At 48.1% G+C, this 26,321-nt stretch overlaps 1 protein-coding gene and 1 long non-coding RNA gene across 3 annotated transcripts in view; one reads left to right on the top strand and one right to left on the bottom strand.

The window, feature by feature from the left end:
• trabd2a (TraB domain containing 2A) overlaps positions 1-11,885 on the top strand; it is a 28,302-nt gene extending 16,417 nt beyond the window's left edge. For both annotated transcript variants that reach the window (XM_029169824.3, XM_029169825.3), the window contains exons 5-7: positions 8,514-8,604; positions 9,450-9,701; positions 10,640-11,885. In XM_029169824.3, coding sequence (XP_029025657.1) covers positions 8,514-8,604; positions 9,450-9,701; positions 10,640-10,844 — 548 coding nt within the window. In that variant the 3' untranslated portion in view covers positions 10,845-11,885. The remainder of the gene's footprint in view (positions 1-8,513; positions 8,605-9,449; positions 9,702-10,639) is intronic.
• An 11,601-nt stretch (positions 11,886-23,486) lies between these two features.
• Positions 23,487-25,120, bottom strand: LOC114866405 (uncharacterized). Its single transcript, XR_003787696.3, has 3 exons — positions 24,720-25,120; positions 24,465-24,523; positions 23,487-24,379 (listed from the first exon to the last, which is right to left on the bottom strand). It is a non-coding gene; the product is annotated as an uncharacterized LOC114866405 (long non-coding RNA).
• Positions 25,121-26,321: the final 1,201 nt, after the last annotated feature.

Here is a 26,321-nt window from a genome sequence, read left to right as displayed (position 1 = left end):
ACATACACACACACACACACACACACACACACACACACACACACACACACACACACACACACACACGGTCTGGCTAAAATGTGTCCCTAATTATCCCAGAAAGGGGTCTCTCTCTCTCTCACACACACACACACACACACACACACACACACACACACACACACACACACACACACACGTAGCACCACAATGGAACCTATTATGTGGCTGTACTCCACTTCCCTGTTGCAATCAGCTGTGGGACCGCTCTTATCAGCGCCCATCTCGTGTCTTTGAATCTGAATAAGAGCTTGTCCCGACAGATTGATGATGCAGTTACTTGTGCGTTTGCTGGCTACTCGTCCGTGCGATGTGCTTCACTAGGCACAAACTGGAGAACGCTTAACTATTAAATTGCAGTGCTGCATACTTTGGCTACACAACCAGCCGCTCTGCTGGAGTCACAGGAATTCACTTGCTTTTCTGAACGCGCGGCCGCACATTTAGCATATTTCTCTCCCCGAGTAACGACCCGTCGGCCGGCGGATTCCTGACTGATCCCTGACCGTTGAAATGGTTGAGGCTGTCCATTTTTTGCCTTCCATGTGTTTTATTGTCCAAACACGTTAACACAACAGTTTATACATGGTGATTTATTGGTCTCGTTCCCTGGTCAGATGCCGGTTGTGCTTTGCTGGAGGAAACCTCCGATCAGAGTGCAGAAACCGTCTGCGTCCCCGTGATTTTGTGATTTTAGTGAAGTCATATAAAGTGATGCTGTGCAGTAAATGTCCAACAAGGTGCAGTAAAGCAAAAAGCTCAGACGATTATCAGTCGACAATCATGGACCTCAGCATAACAGACATGTGTAAATCTGTTTCTTCTGTCATATACATAAATGAAGGCTGGGAGGTGATAGGAGCTGCTTACAGAACTGTCAGGCCGTATATCACAGGCTCACGATGGCACCCAGTACAGGCTGTTTGAGTTTAGCCTCATGGAGAAGACAAAAACATGCATATTTAGGACGTGAGTCATATTATTGGCAGGTTATTGGCCCCTGTCGCTTCGATGGAGGCTGCAGCTGCAGAGCTTTGAGGGTTCCTCCACCTCTTCGGTGCGTTTCAGGCCTCCTGCCCTGCCGGACCTCGCTCTGCGTGTTAAGGTATTGCGTGCTTCGCTTCACGGTCCTGTGCTGTAAGTAAAAACCTCCTAGAAATTTGTCTTCTCCCCCCCGCGTGTTTGTCTGAAATACCACGGCCATCACTCAGCGTAAATGATGATGTTGAAAAAGCGCCGCATGTTGGCTCAGACCGGCATCTGGAAGCAGTTATTGCTCCGTTCCATAGGTACAGTAACCAAATCCACATATACAGGGACCCCGTTCCCTTCATAATCTCTGCATAACCTGGCACTCTCCACTTTAATAAAATGATGTGTTTACATATCGCTGAAGGCTGGGAGCTCGGTTTCAAGTTCTAGCCTCCCTCTTCTTTTTTTTTTTGTGCCTGAACTTGAATGCATCCGTGTTTTATTTGCAGTTCCAGGCTGCTTAGCACATCACAACTCCCCTCAAACTGCACCCCAAAGCCACACATTTAAATATTTGCGGCGGCGTAATTGCCGGCATGGCTGACAGGCTCGAGCGGTTACTGTACTTTGAAATGCTCGACTCTCTTCACAGACAATTAAGGTCTGCCTTTGGACCCTTTGGACCCGCTCCGGTGAGACGCTAGAACCCGGCCCGGCCCAGGAGCTGTGGCTCGCGGCGGAGCTGGATGGGAGCTCATAACTCAAGCGGAGCACCTTGACTTGTCAGTGTGTGGGCAGCTCTGGGTGCCGGAGCGGCAGAAAGTGGCATTTAATACGCTGTACTTAGAAGTCAGCACTGACAGAGCTCCAGTCACAGTTGGAAGGAAGGAATATATCAGAGGTGGTTCGTTTTCTGACATCACCTTCAGTCTGGTTTGATATTATAGGATATTAAAGCATGTCGTTAAAACTGTGAGAAATTAGATCCCGTTGGTTTATTTATTAACTGGTCTTTAGAGAATTGAGGTGAAGCGTGTCCGTCCACACCTTGACTGCTCCTGTGTGTGTTTTTTATTTGTTACGGCTCATTCCTGTTTAAACCTCCCACGCGGTCGCGGGCCAAACCGCCCCGGTGCGTTTCCACCACAGCGCCGCCGCGAGATCGCCCATAAACAGGCAGTTTACAACTGTTTGGGGCAGCGGCCGACACCAGTACACACATGTCACTGGGCGCCATTAAAACCCGGAGCAGACCCACCGCGCGCACGGAGGGGCAGCGGGCCGGGCCGGGCCGGGCCGGGCCGGGCCGGGAGGGGCACCGCCTCTGCCAAAGCCTGGATTAAGTGGCGGATTTAGCTTTGAATGACATATTTACGCTGGAGTTGGTTTCACGTTCTCCTCGCTGGCAGTGGGAGAAGATGTTTGTCTGAGGGAACTCGATATCCTAATCAGCGGTGATTAACTCACCACCGTCGTACTGGATTACATGAGTCGGGTTTTTATGGTAAATCCCTTGTGCATGCGAAGCCATTGAAACGCAGGACCCGCCACCAACAATGTCAGCTACAGCTACAAATGCAAACGCTCAGATTGGTCTTATATGTAACAACATAGAGTATAATATTCAAGCCTCTCTGCATCCATCAGCAGATGGATTCACACCTGTCAGGGATTCTCTGCTCCTCTTGATCTTCTGTCTGTCATTGAAGTTACATATTTATGATCCCCCCCCCCCCCCCCCCCCCCCCCCCCCCCCACACACACACACACACACACACATACACATACACACACACACACACACACACACACACACACACACACACACACACACACACACAGTCGGATGCCGGGAGGAGCATCTGTAACGTGTGATCTGGTACATCTCGGCCTCTTTTTAAACCAGGGAATAAAACTGTCAGCCGCTCGGGGAGAACAAACTGGCTGTTAGGCCGCCGACTGCAAAAGCACCTAAAGATATACATTTTGTTGCACTCATCGGGTCAGAGGCCTCCGTCTCTGCACTTGAAAGACATATTTCATACAGCCCACACCTCTCTCCCAGCCCGAGCAGCCGACGCCTGTCACAACAGCTTGTTGTGATTTATTGAAAGAGTTGAACTCCTCACCCCTGACCCCATTCAAGCCCAGCAGTATTTCCTCATGCACCTGGATCTTTACGGGCCTGCCCAGGGGCCAACCTTTCATTTGGACCAGAAATGCCTCGCTCTCATATGAAAGGGAAAGGAAAATTATATCTTTAGCTGGCGAGCGCCAGCAGTGCATCTACTGGTGATGTGCAGTGGGAATTGCTCTGAATGACCTGTCCCTTTTCATTTTGAGCAGAGACGCTCTGCCCAGAGGGGGTGAAGTTATGAAGACGCACAGGAGAACTTTACTGCTGTTATTTGTGGCTTCCCCTTCTCCATCTCGTTCTCTCGCAGTGGATAAAACGTTTGAGTCAAACTGAGGGATGGATTTTCCTGAAGAAGATGTATGTAGGAAAGAAACGATTTTGGCTGAAATGCAGACGGCAGCAGAGAAAAGCTGTGGCAGCAGCGCCTGTAAGAAGTGACAGGCCTCCACCCGTGGATCTGCTCTCAGTAATAATATGAAGCTGATACGCAGATCTACGATAGGCACAAAATCTCACCTAAACCACGTGTTTTTGATGGAAGCTCTGTGAGAAAACATCTGATGGTGACTGTTGTTTTTTTTAAATGTGATCCTGCCATTTTTTTTTTTCACCCACTTTAAGATGATGCTGTTCAGGTGTTTTTTTTAGGATAAGGAGATTATTTTAGCATAGTGGGAGCCTTTTAAAAGCGCATGAAATACCTTTTGTATAACAGGCAGTCACACAGAAAAAAAGCATCGCTACCGAAGACAGATCTCACTGTATTAGTTCCAATTACTGGCTTTAAGTGCTCACTGAGGCTGTCGGGGACATTCGGATCTGGCTGCGCTCCGCTGACTTCACACTGTCAGAATTGCTCACTTTTGCTGAAATTTCAGACTTTGATCGCTGTCTCGCGCTGCCAACGGGCCGGGGTGTGTTCGCGCCGTCGTTTCAGCGCACCGGCTGACAGATGGAATCTCTAACACGGCTCCGAAAGTGCAGCGCGCCGCCACAAGTTTTCAGTGAGGGTTTATTTAAAAAACACGCTCGCACCACAGGCCCCTTATGTGCTCTGTTCCTCATTTGTCCTCGCGTTGCTCAGCACAAGCTCAAGAACCCTCTTGCAGACGCCGACAGTCTTCACACTGATGATAAACACTGAAACAGTTGCTACTTTGAAACCGGTTTGATTTGTTGATTCAGCTTCGCATGAAAGTGGAGCAAATTCGTGCAGAAATGGCCTTAAATCTATTTTACTCGTAATAAATTCCAGTTTGGTTGCTTTTAAGAGAACGTCCATCGTAAACATTTGTCTGGTGTGTTGACATTGGCCCCAGGACCGTCGGCTGGAGAGCATAAATTGGCTTTAATAAACAAAAAAAGTCTCCTGAATTGTGAATATTGTGGATGGGGTGAGAGCAGGTGATCCCCAGGCGTCAGCTGTGCAGGAATAACTAATGTGTGGAAAAGCTGCATGTTCTGCTGAGCTAGAACTTCCAGCAGCCGTGCATCTGCTCGGCTTTGGTGAAGCAGACTTTACTCGGGCACCGGGTCAAGATACAGTTGACATAGTCTCGGTACCGAAGCGCTTCAGGCCCGAGCCGGCGGCTCCGCGGGACGTTAGCGCCCGCCGCTATCGCCGTCTGCCATCTGACAAGTCACATTCCTGCCTTTCGCTGCCTCGTCCTTTGTCTCCGTCGCTGTTTTGCTCTCGCTGAATCCAGCGATTCACACGTTCCTGCCTTCCGCTTATGTGTGTTCCGTCTGCCTCCACATCCTGCCTGTTGTTCCTGCATCTGCTTGTCTCTGCATCTGCGCATGAACCTGTGATTGGTATCAATGAAGGAGCCGCCTCCTGAATTGAGCCGCTTCTTGAACCTCGTGCCCTCGTCGTGCCTGAGGGAAACAGAAAGACAAATGTTTTGCTGTTGGTTCGGATGTTAACATTCTTGTGTGATTTAAGACTCATTTCACGGATCAGAGGTGCGCTTGTGCCTTTGGCTTGTTGTTTAGTGTCTGTCAAACTCTCCTATCGCTGTTATCACACATTAAAACCAGATGCAAGAGGAATTAGAATTGGAAATCTGCCGGATTCCTGACAAGAGATGCCAATAATCATATCTGTCACTGTGCATCTCATCGCAACCAATAGGAGCTGATACATAACAAGTTGCAACTTGTTTCTCAATAGAGAGATAAAAATGTCCAACTCACACAAAATGTCATTAATTGTTATTGCTGTGTTGTTAACACTGTTTAATATTTGGGCCGGAATATAGTGAAAGCTTCACACGTTGGTTCTGTTTAGTGTCAGAGGGTGTGTTTAAAATGTAAATTCTGCACCTTCACTGACTGTCATTCTTTTAAAGGAGATTCTGACCTCATCAGCACAAACCAGTCTGTACAGTAGGTCATTTATGTCTGAGGGATAAAGCACTAAAACAACACGTGGAGCTGTAGTTTGGCTTCAGCTACGGGTTTGTTTTAAAGTTTTATTATTTTATTAGATGCAGCACAGACAGAGGGGACTGCAGCGTGTAGAACTCAGTGAGGCTTAAATGCAATAAATAGAATGAAAATGAAATGCAATACAGGGTTTGGACTAACGGTGGAGCAGCTGAAGCTCTGGGCTCATGCTCAGGCTAATTTAAGCAAACACCCTGTGGTTTTGGCTACTGGCGCGCTCCCCTTCCCCTCCATGCTATTATATTAAGAGTATCCTTATCCTGCAGGGACCCGGCATCAAAATGACAACATACAGTTGCAAGTAACATCATCCTAAATTGATTCCAGGCAAAAACGCTCATAACGTTAGGCGTTTTTTCCACAGCCGCCCGGTGGTGAAGACTCTCGGTGCCTGAAAGGATGAAAGTGGCATTAGCCTGAGGAACCCCTCATGTCGCGACGCAGCAGATTCTGTGCTGCGATGCTGCTCGGTGGCGGCGGTCGCGGGTCAGACTACAGCAGGGAGCACGTGTGCATAAACAGCCTCAGCGCCGCCTGTGGCGTTTGTTTATCCAACATGCTGTAATGTTATGAGAACTGCTGCTTGGGTCCTGGATACAGGTTCTAATGTAAATATTGATGTAAAACGCCATCTACGGCTTAGCATATGTTTCTTTTTAATTTGAGCCCCTAATTCTATAGAGCGGTTCCTTTTCAGAGGACAGGTGTGAAGATGGGGCTCATGTTCGAAAGCCAACCTTTTCTTATATATATTTAGAGTTTAACATACTTATATAACATACATTTTTTTGGCCATAACTTTATATTCTAAACATGTATGTTAATTAATCTAAATGTGATGCATAGCAAGATTTTTTCATTGCAGCCCAGTGGTCCAGCCAATGTCGCTGCAGCTATAGTTCGTTGTGAATGAGCGCTTTCAGGTCTGTCCTTGCTCTTTATCTCTGCCATCTGCTGCTGGGAAGCCGTACAGTGAACATATTGTACATCTTGTACAACTCGACTTGAATCGATAATGAGTGGAAATAAAAGTCAGATGTCACAGATATCGCTCCTTCACCTGGTTAGACTGTGAAGCTCATTCACTGAAGGGTGATGGAACAGGCTTTAACCCACAATAGCTTTGTTGTCAGGGCGTTTAACGTCGCTGAGAGGCGACTTAGAAGCAGCCAAACTGATTGTGTAAGTCAGCGTGTAACAGAAACATCTGTGAAGCAACGTGGCAAAACTAAATGGAATCCAACGTGCATGTGTTGGATCCATAAGGTCAGCAGTGATCGTGTGCGTTTTGTTTTGAAGTAAATATGGAAATACTAAAGGGAAAAGGGGAATCTGGAAGTAGTTTGGCACTGGAGCGGGTCCTGCACATGACACCGACACCAAAGACAGGGTCCACAAATCATTCAAATGAGAAAGTCGACTTTCCCTTCTGACAAATGTTTTAATTTCGTCCTTCTTTACCAAGTATCGGCACCAAGACGCATTTATCTTAAATCAAGCTATGACATGAGCCTTAAATTAATGCTGGATATGAAGAGGTCATTTCAAGGCACTGGATATTTTCTAACACTTCCACATTTTCCATCTGCACCAGCAGGTTTGACCAGCTTTTCTTAATATACAAACTCTGCCATTAATAAAAAGCAGTTGTTGGATGATGAACGAGTGATGAATCAATTTTAATCACGAAGCAAAACAGAAAAGTTCCAAACTGGCTGCGTGTGCAGCCGTACAATTGTTTCATAATAGGAGACTTTCATCTAGCATTTTCTGGTATGTTGTCTAAGGACACTCTTAGGAGCTAGACATGCTCCACGTCCATAAATCATAAAATGAGAGTATTAAAGCCACACACGCATATCAGACAGAGCAGAGAGGCTGTGACTCGTTGCCGCAGGCTCTTTTGTTGAGTAGTTTTTAGTTAAGAATTGGTAGTTTACTAATTTGCACGTGTGCGTGTGTGTGTGTGTGTGTGTGTGTGCGTGCGTGTGCGTGTGCGTGTGCGTGTGCGTGTGTGTGTGTGTGTGTGTGTGTGTGTGCGTGCGTGTGTGTGTGTGTGTGTGTGTGTGTGTGAATGGTATTATGTCCTTTGATGTCCGCCCACCCCTCTGAGGCCCTACATTGTGCTCAACAGCTCCATTTGTCCCACCTTAATCCCCTGACGTAAACTCACATAAATCAGGCCGAGGACCTCCTGGACGTGCGCGGGCCGAAGCCGCTGTCACTGTTTCCCTGTGTCACTCCGCTCCCGCCTGCTGCGTGCGCCTGTAAGGGTGATTCTGACGGCTGCTCGCGCGCCTTCGAGCTCCTGCCGGCGCCTTTGGGCCGCAGCTCGCCGGTCCGTCCGTGGCGGCGCCGACGCTCCGGCCGACGCTTTCGAGCGCCACAGAGGAAGCAGCATCTCGGCGCCCGCAGCACATGCAGGCCAGGCTCCCTCTGTCAATGGCTCAGGGCCAGATTAAAGTGCCAGGGCTCATTGTTTACACAGCTCTTTGGTGCCACGGCTGAAGGGAGCCAAACAATGGCTCCCCTGCTCCCCTTTGTCAGAGTGAGGGGAAGAATGGAGACCTCTTGACATGGCAACCTGAAGCCTCAATGCCCCCACTTCACCTAGCTGAAAGGGTCAGAGCAAGAAAGAGAGGAGGTTAGGGCCGCGGAAGAGGGATGAACACGCAGGGGGAAGAAAGAGGGTCTGAGATCAGCCAAGAGTGAGCGGCGCCAGATGAAGATGCACACGCGTGTATGTGCATGTGCATGTGCATGTGCATGTGCATGTGCATGTGCATGTGCATGTGCATGTGCATGTGCATGTGCATGTGTATGTGGACGCTGCGGAGCGGCCGCCGGTCGGAACCGCGTCCTGTTGAACCCAAACCCGATCGTGAGGAAGTCCTGACTAGATGTGTCTTGGTTGCAGGTCACTTTCTGGGCAACAACACCGTCATTGATGTGCTGCGTCGCCAGGGATACGAGGTGGAGCACACGCCGGCTGGGCAGCCGGTGAACAGGTACGCTCACTGTAACGCGGCACGGAGGCAGACGGAGCGAAGCAGCTGCTACGCGAAGCGTCACACGTCGCGTCGAACACAAGTCTGTAACTCACACCCAGGTTTTATCATTTAAGCGGGTCACACGGACAAATATTTCTCTCAACTTTTTCACCGACTGGACTTCAAGCTCAGCTCCGTAGCTGCGCCGTGTTCATGCGGAGCCCCGAATATTTGTTTCATCTCGCGCTTCTAAAGTCATAGTTTTGCTGCACCACCGACGTCGGATGAAATAGTTATCATTATTAATGCCAAAATAAAAGCCAATGAAAGAACTACAATAAGTCTGATTAATAAACCTACATAAGCTCAAACTAGCAGCTGTGGGTTCCTCACATTCTGCAGCTACGACAAAAAAAGCGTTCGCTGATGTTTCTCATTCTTTGGGCGTTTTTGCTTGTCCTGTTGTTCCCACTAAATAGATGGCAGCGCAGATAAATCCCGGCGACCACCAATGGAGTGTTGTTGAAGAGGCCGGCTCATGAGCGGGGCTAATACCTCCTGCTGTGAAGCATGTAGTGCAGTGTAGCATGGCGCGGTGCGGGTGGCTATCTCACTCAGGATCTCTGTTTTTGTTCTGTGAATGAACGAGCGAGTCGACTTTCACACACGGACCCGCCGTTTGATGTGGGATTATGAACCTGCACTGAACTCATACGTGACTGATTCCGAACCCGGGTCTGCATCCGTACGTGAATGCTAAACCTGTGCACGTCAACATGAGGAAATGAATGAGGATGATGTTACTTCAGGTGTTTTCATCCAGGTTCATCCTCCCTTGTCTTTCTGTGATGCTCAACCTTCAGGAGGCCTGAATCGGACGACCACCACGACGAGGCCCCGCTCCTGGAGCCTTTTTTCCACGAGCTCCCTCACAAAGAGGAGGACCAGGGGCGTCCCCTGGAGGAGGACCTCCTGCCCCACATGCTGCTGCCGCCGGACAGCCTGGAGCTGCTGGAGAAGGCCGAGAAGAAGATGCTGAAGAAGAAGCGCAGGAACAAGCAGAAGAAGCAGAGGCACCGGCATTTCAACGACCTCTGGGTCCGCATCGAGGAGAGGTGAGAAAATGAGGGGTCGTTCAGGGTCCGTTTCCCAACGGTGACAGACAGGGAGGATGCGAGGGAAGAGGAGGGGAAATGCGATCTCCGGTTTGACGCCGCGGGCCCAAACAGCCGAGGGATCACATCGCTGGACTCACACAGGCTGCACGCACGTCCACACGGGCCCTGCAGCGTGGTCTGGGTCCAGACTAGTTCCTAGCTGGTATTGGTGTCTGGAAATTCCTACCCAGTATCTGGGTTTGGTCTCACGGTAGCTCCAGGCAGGGAGTAACCGGACAACGAAACAAGCTCACCTTTCAGACTCCTGCACGAGGTGTGGTCTGCCATGAATGTCACTCAGTTTGTGGCAAATGGGCGAACGATCGTGTTCATTGATACCTGTGGGGGATTTGAAATATCTGATTTCAGCTCGGTTCGTCACGGACGCTCGTCGTGTCTCTGGAACGTCTGCACGCGTTATGTTACTGGGTGACGACTGGGTTGCGACCGTCCCAGCGTTCCCAGCATCCTCGGCCTGTCGCTTGGCTGCACACAGACAAAGTCAGGATGTGAAGGAAATGTAGAGCCGGCGATGGTTCGCTTGTGTGAGGCTTCTCCTCATTCCTCTTGAAGTCAGGGCCAGTCAAAATATCTCACAATAAAACATTACCCAGTAAAATGGAAATACTATCTGGAAATCACTTAGTACAATAAAGCAGTGTGTTAAACTGTTGCAGCCTGACGCTGGGACCGTTGTTTTGCTTGGCCTGGTTGAGACCACAGCAGCACTGTGGGCTTGGCATCCAACAGCAGAGCTGAGTTCATTTAATTGCCAGGCCTATTTAGAAAAATATGAAGACGTGTAATATGAAGAGGCAGGCACTTTAAGCTTGTATCGTCTGATTGGTCTGTAATAACAACTCATTCAGAGCGCTGGTGTTCACTTGTCTCCACAGCACCATGGCCCATTCTCCGCCCCCCCCGCTGGTCCGCATCATCAACGGTTACATCACCGTGCAGCCACCTGACCGCTCCCACGGCCGCCACGGCCTCCGCCGCACGCCGTCAGCGGCGCCCGCGCCCCCCTCCTCGTCTTCCTCCCTCGTCTTCCTCGGCCTGCTGCTCACACTGCTCCCACAGATGTGCGCTGCCCTCCTCTAGCCGAGCATTTTTCCGAGCTCCATAAAACCGGATTCAAGCATAAACTCTCGCACATGCTCGGTTTCATATGTCGGCCCTCGAAGAAGCGCGCGGTCACGCATCGCGGGACGTCGAGGAGGCTGCGACGGAGATGGTTTGTGAAAAAAATGCACAGGAAAAGGATATGAGATCATCTCTGTTAGTCAGGTAGCAGTAAACTTAGGGTTTGAGACAAGGCCTTTATGGGTTCAGAAGGTCTCAGCTGATTTACACCCACAGCAGAACCAAGAAGCTGCGTGAAAGAAAGCTCATAAATGATCGTCACATCACACAGATCGTGTTGACACGGCAAGTTGGGTTTTCTTTGGATTATCGTGTTCTTCCAGTGGAACCTCAGTGAACCTTCAGTGTCTCAGAATGTGAAACACTTCCTAAAGTGTTCAGAGAACGGACCTGAGCATCATTAAAACCACTGCTGGATATAAAATACCTTCACCAATAACTGGAACCATGTGTGTGTGTGTGTGTGTGTGTGTGTGTGTGTGTGTGTGTGTCTCAGACTAAGTCTATCAGCTCTTAAACCCCCTTGGCCGTGCAAACAGGTGTTCCTCTTCAGAACTTAATTTATTCTTCCATTTTAGAAAAATGCTGCAGGAAGAAGGTGGGGGGGGTGTACATACTGTTTCTAAATATTAGAGATGTATTTTAGAATTATACAAAAATGAAAATCAAGTTGTTGTTGTTTATATAAATATATAAATAGATAAGCAGTATATTTTTTGAAAAGTCTCCAGAGACTAACCCTCACTCAGTCGCTCCTGTCCTGTGTCTCTCTGAAGTGGAGGTTCTGGGACGGACGTTTCATTGTATCGTGCTTCATGTCTCAGTGTTATCGCTTGCTTCGCTGTGTGCGTTTGCCGGAAGACTCCGTGTTCATGTGCTCGTGTTTAATTTATTTAACTCTCATAGTTTTGCTGTAGATCATATGAGTCATACTTTAGTGTCACCGTGACAGGAGTTCTAAGAGGTTCATCTATGATTTCTAACCATAAAGAGGCAACGCTACGTCCGTAAGTCTGTCCACAGAGCAAACGCACACAACACACTGCTTTAGGCCTCTCACACTTCACTTATGGCATGAGATGATTGTAATAGTATTACCATTACAACAATAAAATATTTATCTAGATTCAAAGCTGATTTGCTTCTTCACAACGACTGAAGGTGAACTGGACGGCTGCTCTGTGTTTACGTTTACCTCAGAAGATTAACGCACATGTCACAGGAAGACGAAGTGCGGCTCCAGGCTCAGTAGTGTGGGATCATAAGGGCATCATGCTAATTACTGTCCTGAGCAGCATCATGTGCCCCCCCCCCCCCCCACACACACACACAGGCCTCTGTCCTGACCAGGGGTTCAGGCCCTGTTTACGTGATGGTAATGTGCTGTGTTGCGGCTGCCGTTCGGAGCCCTTTGATGCGTGCATGTGGTCCGGCTCTGCCTTGTGCACTGTAGGAAGCAAACAGGAAGGCCGAGCCGGCGGAGCCCTCAGATGTACAGGAAATGAGGGCTAATTGATTTGTTGTATCAACAGGAAGACCACGCTAATTGACTCGTTAGGTCATGCTTTGATTTCTGGGGGCGGCAGCAGAAAAAATGAAGGGAGGTCGGCGCGTGAGTGATGCTCATGAGCAGCGTTTGGACAGGAAACACAAGATTTATAGGTAAGGGTTTCACATCAAGTCATTCAAAAGAGAAAAGCGGCTTAAAACCCTGAAGACGTTTGTTTCCATTTACACAATGAGCATCTGCATGCGTAGCACATTCAACGCCAACATCTGGACTCTCCCCCTTTGAAGCATTCTTACTTGCTTGTGACACTTTGATGCATCAGGTAGCGGTTTTGTAATCAGTCTAACAAATTACGGCCCGACCTTTCCAGCTGATTCCGCGAGCAGAACAGTCGCCGACCGGGTGATTAAGAGGCGAACGTGGAGGGAAACGGCTGAAGCCATGAGCGCAGCTGCACAAAAACATTACGCTCACATCATTTCAAGCCGAATGTCTGAAACAAGAGGGTTCCTCTGTTCTGCGTAACCCAAGACTTTTCAAACAGCACACTGTGTACGTCGCTCAGTCGCTCCATAGCAGAGTAAACAAACAGAGGTGCAGGTCGCTCCTCTAATTGCCTCCTGTTGAGTGCTTTCGCTGACAGACGTTTCAGCTCATTTACTATCAGAAACGCAGCGTGAAAGATGAGGCCAGCTCCTTTATAACTTAGAGCGACTTGTAAAAACCCAGCACGGCGAGTCCGATCGCTCCGGTGCCACCGCCGTGTGGAACCGAGGCCCGTGCGGCCTGGAAGCTGCTCAACAGTGAGTCTGGACCTCAGCGGCGCCGCTGGACGACGGGTTTCATCCTTCTGCTTCATCGGACACCTGAGAGGTTACGCGCGAAACAACAATCATCATTATCTGTTCAAAGAACCACCTCTGACACAAGACATTCAACATTCAGTATTAACATTAGCCACGCGACCATTTATTACGAAATAATAAAAGAAAATGTCTACAAACATGTCACATCACACATGTGGATGAAGAAAACCTGTCAGAATTGAAAACAGATGTTCGTGCAGACATCTGGTCCAGAAAAAGCGACTCCATTCAGATGGAGGCAGAGCCGTGGTGTGGTTTGATGTATGGCGTCACACGCGTTCAGGTGTGTGTGAGTGCACAAACGCTTTCTGTGAGCGTGTAATCGGTAATTCTCATCTGTTTGCGGCGACGTTAATGCTCCCATTAGCTCCCACTCGCCCAGTCGTGCTTTATCGCGCCTTCATCCGGCCGTCACAGTCCCCGTGTCGCGTCGCTCTCTCATTGTTAAAACAAGCTCAGCGTGCTTTTGTTTATGTGATAAAGTTCTGCTCGGTGCCTCACGCCGTTGCACAAATAAATCTGAGTGTAGAGCAGGTCTCGTGTGTTAATGGAGCCCTATGGTAAAAATGGGGCTGCTCAGTATATTTACATAGGAAATATAATAAGTTGGGAGTCCAGGATAAACTGGAGAACTCCATTAACAGCCTCCACAGACCTAGAAAGGAAAAGTAGGATCGAAATACATCCTGACATTTTGCTTTGTTTTTGTCTGACGCACACAACAATCCAACATTGTGTGACTACACAGAACATGTGATTCTGTGCAGGAAAAGGTTTCCATTTGAATAGTTATGCAACATATTTGCTGTGACATTTACTTTTGAATTACTTTCACAGAGAACACAAACCTGCAGGACAGCGACTTTTCAGCACCAACCATTTATTAACTTTAAATGTAAATGCTAACTACTGGCTCTCTCTTGGTTTATTGAGCGATGTTTGTTTGTTTCTAGCCTCCTCTGAATACAAACGTCCTCCAAACCTGCGTAAACTAGTCTCAGTAATCTGACACGAAAGATGGGGATATAAAAAAATATTAATATAAAAAAGACTCTGCTCTACACAGAAACATGATCATGAATAATAAATATTTGTTTATGCGTATAATAAAACAAAACCTTTAAAGTTCAAGCTAAGTTTTTCATAAATAATGAAGACAAAACAAAACATTGATGCACTTTGATGCTTTTATAGCAAATACACGGTTCATGTGTCTCAATGTGTCAGTTTATGAACAGATGAAGCCGTTTTGTGCTGGCTCGGTACCGCAGGGTGTCACTGAGCCACAGCCTGGGTCAGTGACACCCATTCTCAGCGGTGAGGTGCACTGCTGCCCCCTGCCGGCGAGCCGAGGTACTGCAGGCAGCAGGTTCTCATTCAGATTTGGGTCATCTGAGCTGTGTTTCTGTCAAATCAACTTTACTGCTACTGCCCAGAAACCACAGCGGTGAGTTTTCATTGTTAGTCTTTACATGAAAATAACCAATTAAATCAGGAGGTTATGGAAAAAAGAATAAAGTTAATTCCACAATAGGTTTATTACCAAGGTCCTAGTGGGTGCTGTCGTACTAAAGTCCATTATTTTAGATGGTCGTTTTAGCGTTATTGCACCCTCATTAATGTGGAAAGAGGTTTTATCTGTTCTTTGCTGCATTTCACAGCTCAAGTTGTCAGTTTTGGGGTTTATTTTCATCTTGATTGTCCCCTGAGTGGCAATTAGTTTTACTGCACAAGCTACACTAAAGATAAGAAAGGGAACAGATGGATGGTGGCATCATGATAAAAGTACACCAAATAATTCATGCGTAATATATTAGTAACTTTGTGTTCATGTAGTAATGTTATATATTACATTATAAGTTACGTGCTTTAATAAATGCACTGGGTGGAGAGTTTGAGGACCTCTGGGTTAACAGAGTTCTACTGTAGCACAAAGACAAATGAGAGATGGTTGTTTTTCACACTTCGGAAAATAACTAGAGGGCAAAATCTGAAAGTTTGCGCGTAGAGGACGGTCGGTGTCAGTAAGAGTAGCTGGCGTTCCTCCAAACACGCCTGCTGTTCAGCTAAAACGATCACATCTCAACGCTGTAAAAAGGAATTTATTGTTTATTACAGCGGAGACATTGCCTGACCCTTTATTGATAAGCGTGTTAATGTCAAATCTTATGGTGTATCTGATGATGCGCTTCCCCACACACATTCATCACGGACATGTTTCACTTGTTTTTTATGTAACAGTGCTTTTATATTTTCACAGAGACAGATTTGTTGTAATTGCTTTAATATTTGAATTCCACAGTCCTTTCATGTTTCACGTTCATGATGCTTATTTTACCTGTTCACTGGTAAAAGTCCAGACTTTCAGTTTGTGTCAGCAGATGCATTTAATGTTCTGGATCTTGTTGTTAAAGCACAAGCTGGATTTTAATGATTCATCTTTTATAGCCACATGTTGAATGTGATCAGTTTGAGACCATTAGTCTCATAGTATAGTTTCATTGTAAGAAAAATGAAACGCACCTCAGCAGGTTGGCATCTGATACATGACGTGGTCCATAGAGCTAGAACATTGTCTGGTCCAGTGTATTTGGAAACAAACAGAACGTCTGTGGCACATTATGCACAACAGCCTGATGGTGCCCGGAGCTAAATACACGTTTGAATCAGGGAGGATCATTAAAGTGCGCATTTTGTTTACTCCAGGCTCCATCTGGTATCACAATGACGGATTATGATGTAACAGGTAATTACATGTTCATCACATGTCATCGTGCACCAAATCCCCGGGCCCCGGAGCGGCCGCGGCAAATGGATCTTCATTTGTGTCGCCCCACGTGGGCTTTTCATGCGCCGTCAGAGCTAAATGTGCAGTCGGAACGTGGACGATCATAGTTTGAGATAATCACAGCGAAATACGGATAAAAACACCCTTTGCTCCGTGGAGTTTAAATCATTAGGTCGGATGAGACCAGTCCGGTGCCGCTTCCATATCATTGCAGGTTTGATTGGACTCGTGGCGTTCGTCTCACTTATCTGTTTTCATTTTTTTATTCGAGATGACTTTTATAGTCATTCTCCACCGCCGCTGCTGCGGCTGCTGCAGGTTTCTCCCGTAGAATCATTAAATTTTCATCTAGTCCGTAGACAGAGGCCACTGAAGGTAATATGCATTCTCTTATGCAGTGTTGTTCCCAGTTCAGGCCATTAGAGGCTCAAGTTTAGCTACAGATTCCAAGGAAACGACTTTAACCTTGAGGGAGCGAGACTCTTTTTACGCATAGCTTTTAGCAGAGACGCCAATTTATGCTCCTGCATCATTGTGTGTGTGGACGTAATGTAAATAGTTTATGCTCCATCTTTATAGACTGTGCTGCTGCTTTTTTTTTTTTTTTTTTGGTTGCCCTGAGTGGAATTGATAAGAAACATTCACCACAGCTGCGGTTTAAGTGGGGCCCGGTGCTGAACTCCAGCCCGCTGATGTTTTCCACAGCGTAATTTGTGATTTGTATTCATCCGCGGAAGCTTCATTTAGTCGGACGCATGTGCGGTAAGAAACAACATTTTAATCAGCGGGAGCCTGGCGGACGGTGGAGCTGCACGGTGGCTGGATCTCCGGGGCTTTGGACGCGTCGTACCTGCACATCTGTCTGCATCTGTCCCGCAGCGGCAGCTCTCACCTTGTCCGTCCCACAGAAAACGCCCCCCGTGAACGCACCGCCGCCCCACGCGGCACCGGCGTCTTTCAAATGAGCATCTATTAAAATGCCATTATAAGAAATAGGGAGTGATGTTGTCCCTGGCAGGAGTTTATTGGAAAGTAAATGTACGCTCCCACACACGGAACACCTCATTAACCCAGTGGATATTTACAGCGCTGCGGCACGGAGGCGCGGGCGCGTTTGCTCATCTTAACGGCGTCGCAGCTGATAAGACTCACTCTGCTCTTATTCATACCTGCGCTTTTAATGGAGCTCACTCAGGCTAATGACCCGCGCTGATCCCCGGCCGGACGGGGGGTGCAGGGCCGCGCCGCCATTGGCTGAAAGCGGAGGCGGCTAATTGGACGAACGAGGCGCCAGATGATTGAACCGCCTTTATTATCACTCGGACGCGGTGCGTTCACTGACATTCCAGTCACGCGCTGGACAAATAATCATTTAGGACGCGTGTTGGTTTGAAGGGGACGCATTGAACAGAGCACTTTGGCCGACGTCCCCCTTTCGCTCCTTCAGCTGAGCACAGCACTGTTCATTAAAGTGTCCGTCGCTCCCGTTAACCGCGCCTTGTGTGACTCAGATGGTGAAGCGGGAGGCACAACAAGGCTGGCGACGCCGGCTGTCACGGCGGGAGCCGCTATTAAACCTGCTGCCGTCGCCGTTCTCCCGGCATTTCGGCGCTTTCCTTCAGGCTGAACCCGTCGCCTCTGTGAAAGACCAATGACCGTGCCGTCTTCCTCTCCACCGGTCCTCACCTCACCTCGGGCTCCTTCTCCGGCGGCTGTAGATAACATTGTGGAGTATAAAGCGCCGGGGACCGGCTCCTCACCCTGTCAGCATCAATTTCAAGTCAGAAGCTGTGGAAAAAGCAGCAGAAATGAAACTCTGAAATTTCACCCGCTCCCAAAACCATCTGCAAATAGAGAGGTTCATCCTGAGACGCAGCATAGAATGGAATGGGAGGTTTCAGGCGGCCATCAGCAGACGTGTGCGTTTGTGACATTTGTTTCCTGGTGGTGAACATCTAGTCATTACCGAAGCCCTGCAGGACAGTGAATGCTACGCTGGGCTTTAAAACAATGCTAGAGGGCAAATTAATAGTCTGGAGTTCACCTGTCCGTCAAACGTCGGCCTGTTGAGACAGCAATTAAAATGATTGATAAATGCTGTTTGGAGCGAGTGCCCGTCTCCCTCCTTGGCCTTTCAGTGGAGAGACAGAGGAACGACCTTGTTGTTTCTTTTCCAAATGCATTTAGTGCGTTCATCCCCTGGACGGCGTCCAAAGATTTGAGTTTCTTTCCTGATTTTAACCTGCACCACTCGTCCTCGTCCTCCCGCCTCCTCCCTCCGCGCCGCTGCGCCTTCATGCGCGTTCATCGGGCACAAAAGGCCGCTGTTTGGTGCTTTTAGTTTGGTTTCAGGAGGCCGGAAAAGGGACGAGCTCCAGGTCCGTCTGCGCTCGCTGCGGCCAAATCCAAATTTCACGTGGAGGCAAATATTCATCCGAGCACCGTGCGGCAATTTGAAAGTCCCATTTGGGAAGTAGCTGCCAAAACAAATCCAGGGGACGCCGGCAAATGGAAAAATGGAGGAGAGCGGGCTGCACAGAAGCACTGAAAAGTGTGAAATAAATGAAAAAGCTGTTTGTGTGTCATAGCTTTTCAAGTAGAGTGTAAGAAAAGGTTGTTCATGGGAGGAACGTTTAACTCATCGATGGAAATTGCTCCGCATCAACCTGATCTTCTATTGGCACCAAACTCGCGGCCTGGACGGAAATAGAGGCCCAGCGACTGGCGCTGAGGGGCTGCGTTCATCACCACAGAGAGCGGCGACGGAGGCGGAGCCGTTTGAACACTAGATGGCACTTTGACACAGACGTGCGTCTGTGACGAGCAGGAAGCAGCCGCCCGCTGCGAGCGACGCTGTTTACGTCCCCCTGGATTCCTATCGGGTCCAAATCGCACCCAGCCTCATTTGAGCTCCACATCCTCGTCTGGAATATTAATCTGAGTGAGTTTGTGTTTATGTAGGTGGGGTGTGCTGGAAATCTCAAAGACTGTGATAAGGCTGTGGATTTCATTTCGGAGAAATCAGCAGGAAATGAAGAACTTTTTAATTGTTTTTTCTCCGAGCGGAATAAAAACTCCAAATTATATATTGTAGGTTAGAGGCGGGTCCTCTCTCACTCTGACTCAGAACCAGACAGACGCGGAGCCGGAACAGCAAACAAATAATGATGAGAGACGCGCAGGAGCCATAGCATGAGAAGCAACGGGTTTGATGTGGATGACGTCATTAACTGCGCGTGTCATTGGTTTGCTGGAGGAGCGCGGTGCCACTAGAGGCCGCTTTGACCTTTGACCTCCAGTCGCTCGCAGCTGCCGCGGTGCGAGCTCTCTCTGACATCGCCTCCATATTGGACTTTGAGCAACGCAGCAGCAGCATCTCAGATGGAACGCTGCCTTGTGCCCGTGTGGTCATTAATAATGAATGAGCGTTGTACTGTTGGTCTCTAATGAAAACCTTTTGTTTACGCGCATTATCGACTTCATATTTGGAGCCGCTGAATTCATGGCGCTCCCGGTTTGATTGCTGTCGCCGTTCGTCTCCGCAGCATTGGAGACATCCTTGAAAAGAGCATTTGAGTTTACTCCTGGACCAACGCGACCACCACAGAAAGTCCAAAGTCTTAAGAAAAACAAAGCGAACACCTGAACACACGCAGCTCTGAGCAGAACAAACCTCCGGTTCGCCTCCAACTCGTTGACACCGTGAGAATTGGCTGAACGCGATACATATTCAACAGTCCCCGGTCCGCCGCGAGCGCCGGGTACAATTATGCGGCAGACCCTTCAGAATAATGGTAACAAGCCACGGTGCGAGGTCTTTGGGCTGAGCTGCAACCTGGAAATTAAAATACTTAGAGAGCAGCATAACTTTTAATACGGCCTCATTGTAAACTCTGAGAGGTTTGATAATGAAAACTGTAATGGCACATCAGGATAGAAGCCCTGGAGGGACAGCGGCGCCTGAAGCACATAACAAAGAATTGATTCGCCTTTTTCTATCAGCACTCGTGTGAATATAATTCATTAGAAGGGAAATTGCTTACAATTCAATATATTATGAGGTTCAGGCCTGGGAGACGGCGGCGCGGCCCCTCCAGTCAACAGGTTTCCATTTGGGTCCTTTCAAAGTACGCGCTGAGAGTAAATGTTTCCAGGCCCCTAAGAACACATCGTTTGCATTAATATGCAGGTCGTGATGCGGGAGATAATGCAGATAACACAATATTTTAGTCTTATTGTTGAATTTTTCATTTTCGCCCGTGAAAGGAGTCACTTTGTGGATTCTCCTCCCAGTCACCGTTGTTGTGCATCTTTTTGTTTTCAGACTTATTCATTCTTCCCCGCCCTTCTTTGTCCTTGGCTTCTTTTTTATCCATCCTGCAAATATTTAGATGTACGTTTTATGAGGACTGATGTTGTTGTCTGCTGCATCAATTCTTAACCTGAAGCCCTGCTCATTATTTAGAGGCTGAGACCTGCCTGTGTTGCTCCCCTCAGGCCTCTCAGCCATCGCAGACCCACTGACTGCACTCAGTTTATGCTCTCATATCGCTCATCTTCAACCATTATGTATCACATTTCTGCCATTGTTTTTTATTCTCATCCGCGGCTTCTTATCGTGTCCTGGTTCTGCTCTCAGCGCTTTGCGGCTCAAGACAATCAGATTGTCATTTTCCCTTTTTTTTCATATAGAAGACGCGATAAAAAGAAACCAATATGTGAAAGAGACACACATTGCTGTGTATGTGAGGCCACAATGGGGATGGGGAGTAAAGCTGGTACAGGACATGTACGTAAAGACCTCCTGGTGGCAGCATTGATGCTTCGAAATGAGCGAGGAGCTGCTCTTTGGTCCTCACGCGTCCCTCTGATGAATGTTGAGGACGACGGTGCAGCCTGAGTCTGACTGAGGGCTTGGAGCCGAATTGGATTTGGGGTTTGGAAACCTTTTTATTTCATGGTGGTGACTTCACAAAACCAATCTGTCATTGTAATACACAATAAAATATATAGCAAACATTAAATCTAAGTGTGCGTGTTCTACTGCCCGTTGAATCAGAATATGTCTGACTCCATGAAGGCTGCGCCCGCTGTCGCCTCGCTGTGATGTCATCAAATATTCAAAACGGACTTGAAATGTTCCCATCGCGTGCGCCACTAGCTCTCAGTCATAACCCTGGACCCTACACACACACTGTTACTGGTGATGTGATTACCAGCATCCGCTGTGTTCCTCCAATCAGAGGCTGGAATCCATTCATCAGCTCCTCCGCCGCCGTTCACACCACACGCGACGTCACAGGCTTTGTTTTGTGTTGATGAAACACAGAACATACGTTTAAAACCATTCGATGAAGCAGGAGCTCGGGGCTTAACGGCCTGAGGCCATTTACTCACAGAGCAAAAGACCGAATCAGTAAGCAAATAATATGAAAGCGAACTCCTTGGACGCTCACGCAAACAGCAAACAGCCACACGAGGCGCTAGCGGCCCAGACGGGGGCTGGTTCTGATCCGTCGCCGGGCCCTGAACAAGCGGCCAAAACGCCTCGCGTCGAGGTGTTTGTGTGCCTTTCATATTAGTCCTAATGAGATATGAATAGACACGGAGTTGTGGTGTCTATTTCTGATGCTGATGATGCTGCTGCATTCATCATGAGACTGAAGTCTGCAGAGGCCCGTTTGGAGGAGACACTCTAGCGCGCGGTGCCGCGCGAAGCGCAACCTTCCGCTCGGAGGCGTTCACGGCCGAACTCCTCCTGCGTTGGATTCCTGCGAGCCAAAGCGCCGCGGAGCCAGCGTTTTGCAGCCGCGGTCAAAGGACAGCTGGAAAAGTCCCCTCGTTGAGCAGCAGCGAGTCGCTGACTGTCAGCTGTGACAGTTATCCAGTAGTAAACAGTTCAAAGGGGCCATTTTTTTCTTTTACGTCTCCCCTCCTGTCACCATGGCGATGGGGCTGGTTAGAGATCTGGGCCGTGTTCAAATGTCATGCTCTGAATATGGCGCCATCATCATCCTCGCGCTCCCTGTGGGAACGTTTTCTTTCTGTGCTTCTCCGCTCGTCGTCTGTGGCCCCTCTGGAAACGCGCTCACGTATTCTCAGCCACGCCGACGTACGCTTACATAAGGTTTCATGACGTTTCATGAGCCCACAATGGCCAAACACTCGGGATGAAGCTTTCACATTTAATGCTTGCTTTTAGGTTTTTAGTGGCCAAAAAATAGCACATTTAAACACATTTTATATCCTGAGAGATGTGTTTCCTGATGACAGGTAAATTACAAACTGCCCATTTTGAGGCTGAATTAAAGTAAACAAGGAAACAAGACACCAGGTTTTCATTACGTGCTCTTATTCTGGAAAACGTTGCTGATGTGTTGAAGTAATTTCACATCTGATCAGACAATACAATACATCACTTATGTGACATTTTCTGCAGGTGCACGCTTTTATGTTAAACTCTCATATTACTGAGCAAATCAAGGCCAATGGCACAAAGGAAGTGACTACCCCCCCCCCCCCCCCCCCCCCCCCCCCCACCCCCCCACCCCTTTCTTTTTACAGCTCTAAAACTTTAAGTACCCGCGTTCCAGCACAGTTCCTCGGTTCCTTTGGAGAAACAGTAGAGCACACGTGAAGCGTGCGAAGCCTTGGCAGGAAATTATCTGCAGCCCTGAAAAGTAAAATAAGGAAACTTTGGTCTGTGGAGATTTCAAACATGTGCCAGGAGTCCTAATCAAGATTTGGGCTCATCGCGCTGTTTCTACAGCGTCGCTGCACCTATAGCTGCACTGGTTGGAGTCAATGGGCCCAACGCTTCTACCATCGACGCACACTATACGCAGCCCACGCAAATCCCATACGCGCTGCCATGAAGTCACAGTGGAGGTGGTCTCGCATCCATTTACATGTTTGAGAGATTGGCAGCGAGCCGCGCAGGCTTCCGCGTCGCCTCCTTTATTCCTGGCTGCCTCTCCGCTCGGCGCCGACTGCCCACCTTCATCAGCTCTACAGGAAACAATGGGCCACGAGCGATGACAACAGCGAGCCAATCCTCCCCGCCGCCGTAGTGCAGCAGCATAATCACAGAGTGTGAACTCTATTTCACCGAAGCCGCCGCCTCGGCCACTTCTCCGTTCTCCATCGGCCTTTTTCTCCCTCGCACTCACGCCGGCGCGGGAATTGCCTCTTTTCCCTCCATCAGCGTCCCTGAAAAAGGCATGGAAGCTGCGCGTGTGCCTGTTAAAGAGGCCGAGGCGCCGCCACGAGGAGGACGAAGAACGAGAGCACGTGAGGGAGGAAAACGTCAAAGCCTTTGAAGGTTTCATCCACTGTCTGCGTCAGGCAGTGTTCAAATATTTAGTGTGGAACAAGAAAAGGTTTTAAATAAAACAGTCAGAACGCGTCAGTGGTTTAAATGTTGCCTCCTTTATACATTAAACAGGAAGTTTAATAAACAGAATAATCAGAAAATGGATTTAATGAACGCAAGCACTGAAATAAATTAAGAATGTACAAGGAACAGGTTTTATAAGTAAAAGCTTTATGGCAAAAAGTGTTTTATAGCTGAATTCAAATGATGCTGTCATGACGATAACATTAGCAACATTTTATTGAGCAATTTATTGAAAAAAAAAACAAATTTTCAAACTGGCTCCAAATTTGTTGCTCAAATATCAATTTCACATTGTTCTGTGACATTTCTCGTGTTTTTTATGGATGGGCTGCCACGTTTTCCACTCCAGTGCTGCTGCAAAATTTGTGGCCTACATTCAAATCCTTAAAATAAACCTGCGTCACATATAAACAAAGGAAGGACCGCTGCGGTTTCCTGGAGATTTAAAACCTGGAGATCAAAAACCTCAGACCAACTGAAGCGATCAGCTGGTCTGATCTGGTGCGGGACACGTTAGTGGGTTTGATGAGAGATCCTTTAAAATGCGAGCTTTGACGTATTTGCACGCGGGAGCAAATCAGATTCGAGTTCTGAGTAACGACGAGTGAACGAGGCGTCTTCTCTGCTCTGGTTCATCTCGGAACGAGCAGATGCCGGCGACTGTGCACTTCCCTCAGTTTGAAGGAAGCGAGCGGAAGCAGACTTCGTATGGACCGGACCGGACCGGACCGGACCGGACCGGACCGGACCGGACCGGCCCGGCCTCACTGAGGCTCCATACAGGACACATACCTTCTGCCCACGGCTGCACCAGTTTCAGGCTTCGGCCAGATGTCAGTCCTTCATTCACACCGTGACACAGACGTGTAGGAAGCAGCTCGTCATGTTGCAGGAAATAGTTTGTAAATGTGATGAGTGACAGTTCTCTTGTCTCTGTGGAAATCAACAAACCACACACATTAAGCTCTAAAGCGGATTCCAGGGCAGTGCTTTGTTAGTTTGTGTAGCACTGACTCACCCTCCTCTTCGTGTTTATCTCTTCTCTGCTGAGGACGTCTCGTAGTTATTCTTCACATCCTGAGTCAAAGATTGAACACATTTGTTTCCATATATTGTTTCATTCTTTTTTCCTCCTTTGGTTTCGTTCATGTCGTCTTTGGTCTGTCCTCCACTGTGTGTGCGTGCGTGCGTGTGTGTGTGTGTGTGTGTGTGTGTGTGTGTGTGTGTGTGTGTGTGTGTGTGTGTGTGTGTGTATCCAGGTGAGGAAATTCACCTCCACACTCTCATCCGCTTGTGATTGGCCGCTCGTCCACCCACTGTTCAGCATCTCGCACGCGGCCTCACAGGAGCGATGAAGGATTTGAAGACGTCCAACAAGTCGCTTTATGAACCCATCAAACCAGAAGATTGAGGAGGACTTTATAGTGGGGAGGAAATTCAGTCACCATCATCCTCCTGGGTTCCAAGAGGGGTTTGTCTTTCTCATCTTCTTCTATTCTAGATCCTAGTGTATTGTGTTCACTTAATTTTACCCCCTGGGACCAAGTGCAGGTGTCACTCCACGTCCAGCTGAACCTTTGCTAATGTATTTAGCTCCAGTGCTGTTTTGAGAGGAAAAACGTGATGACGTCATCGCTCCTCCTCAGCCAGCTGGCCACGCCCCCCTGCTTGTCAGTCGCGTGACATCTGCCCCAGTCCGACGCGGATTTTACCCAGGGTTCATTGCGTTGCTCTGTGCGTGTAAACAACTAGCTGCAAGCAAAGGGACAAAGTTTAGCAGCTCGCTCGAGTGTGAAATAGACTTTAAATTGCACACAATTACTGCATAATGAGCTCCATGTGCTCCTTTACAAGACCCCGACAATGATATTGAATTAATTAAAGTTTTAATTACCAAATCACCGCAGGGCATTCGTACAATAAACTAAACTTTTATTAACATATTTAGGCCTAAACATTTAGAACCAGCTCAAGTGAATACAATCCTGCGTGCGATGGCAACTTTTGAGTCCGTATTATTCAGTAGAGAATCGTTAAGAAGCTATTTGATGCTTTAACGTGTGCCCCATCACATCATCATCACACTGGTCCTGGTTTTCACTAGAACCTTATCGTCGTTCAGGTAACGCGCCGCCCACTCGGTCGGTGTTTTAATTGACTAATGTTGTTGCCAAGGTGTAACATGCAGCTTATATCACAGAGCAATAAAAAGCAGGAGGGGAAATGAGAAGCGCTCGTCGTCTTATCTGTCTCCTCGCTTCTTCTTAATTAGGTTGGTACTTGAGTTGTTCTTTGATTCTGTGCTTGCGGAGTTTTTAAAAAGAGGAACATTGTTTCATATTTTTTTTCTAGTTTGGCTTAAGAATGAACGGATGAGATGCTCGTGTGATATTTTTATTTTTTTACATCTTTTTTTACATCTGGCACAAACTCTTAAACGTGCAGTAGAAAAGTAGGAGGGTGTAGAACACGAAGTCAAGGAGCGCTGCACTGGAAGCGTCCAGAGACGCGACGGGTCGATGGCGGACGCGCTCAGCCGTCTTTGAACTACACGGCAAACTGTGTAATGGTGACGGAGAAGAGGCCGGAGTCGTGGGTCAGGGCTGCTGCGACGCCTTCGGACAAAGTTCTGCCTCTTCCCTTCGTTCGTGCATCAGCGGCCGGATAGTTTAATGTACACGTTGATTTACTGAGCTGCAGCCGTCACTTTGATTTGTTTAGGTTTCCAGCAAGAGCTTCGTCATTGTCACACTGTTACTGCAGCATCCGAATAATAATAAATAAACTGAACCTGTGTTTTTATGATGTTCTGCAGGAAGGAATGTTGACAAATGCGCATTTATCGTTGGTTCCGTCTCTGTTACAGCACGTTTTG

This window comes from Betta splendens, chromosome 12, assembly GCF_900634795.4.
Source record: "Betta splendens chromosome 12, fBetSpl5.4, whole genome shotgun sequence".
In the NCBI taxonomy this organism is placed as follows: Eukaryota; Metazoa; Chordata; class Actinopteri; order Anabantiformes; family Osphronemidae; genus Betta; species Betta splendens.
Note: the sequence above shows the minus strand (reverse complement) of the source record. Positions and strands in the feature narration are given on the sequence as shown.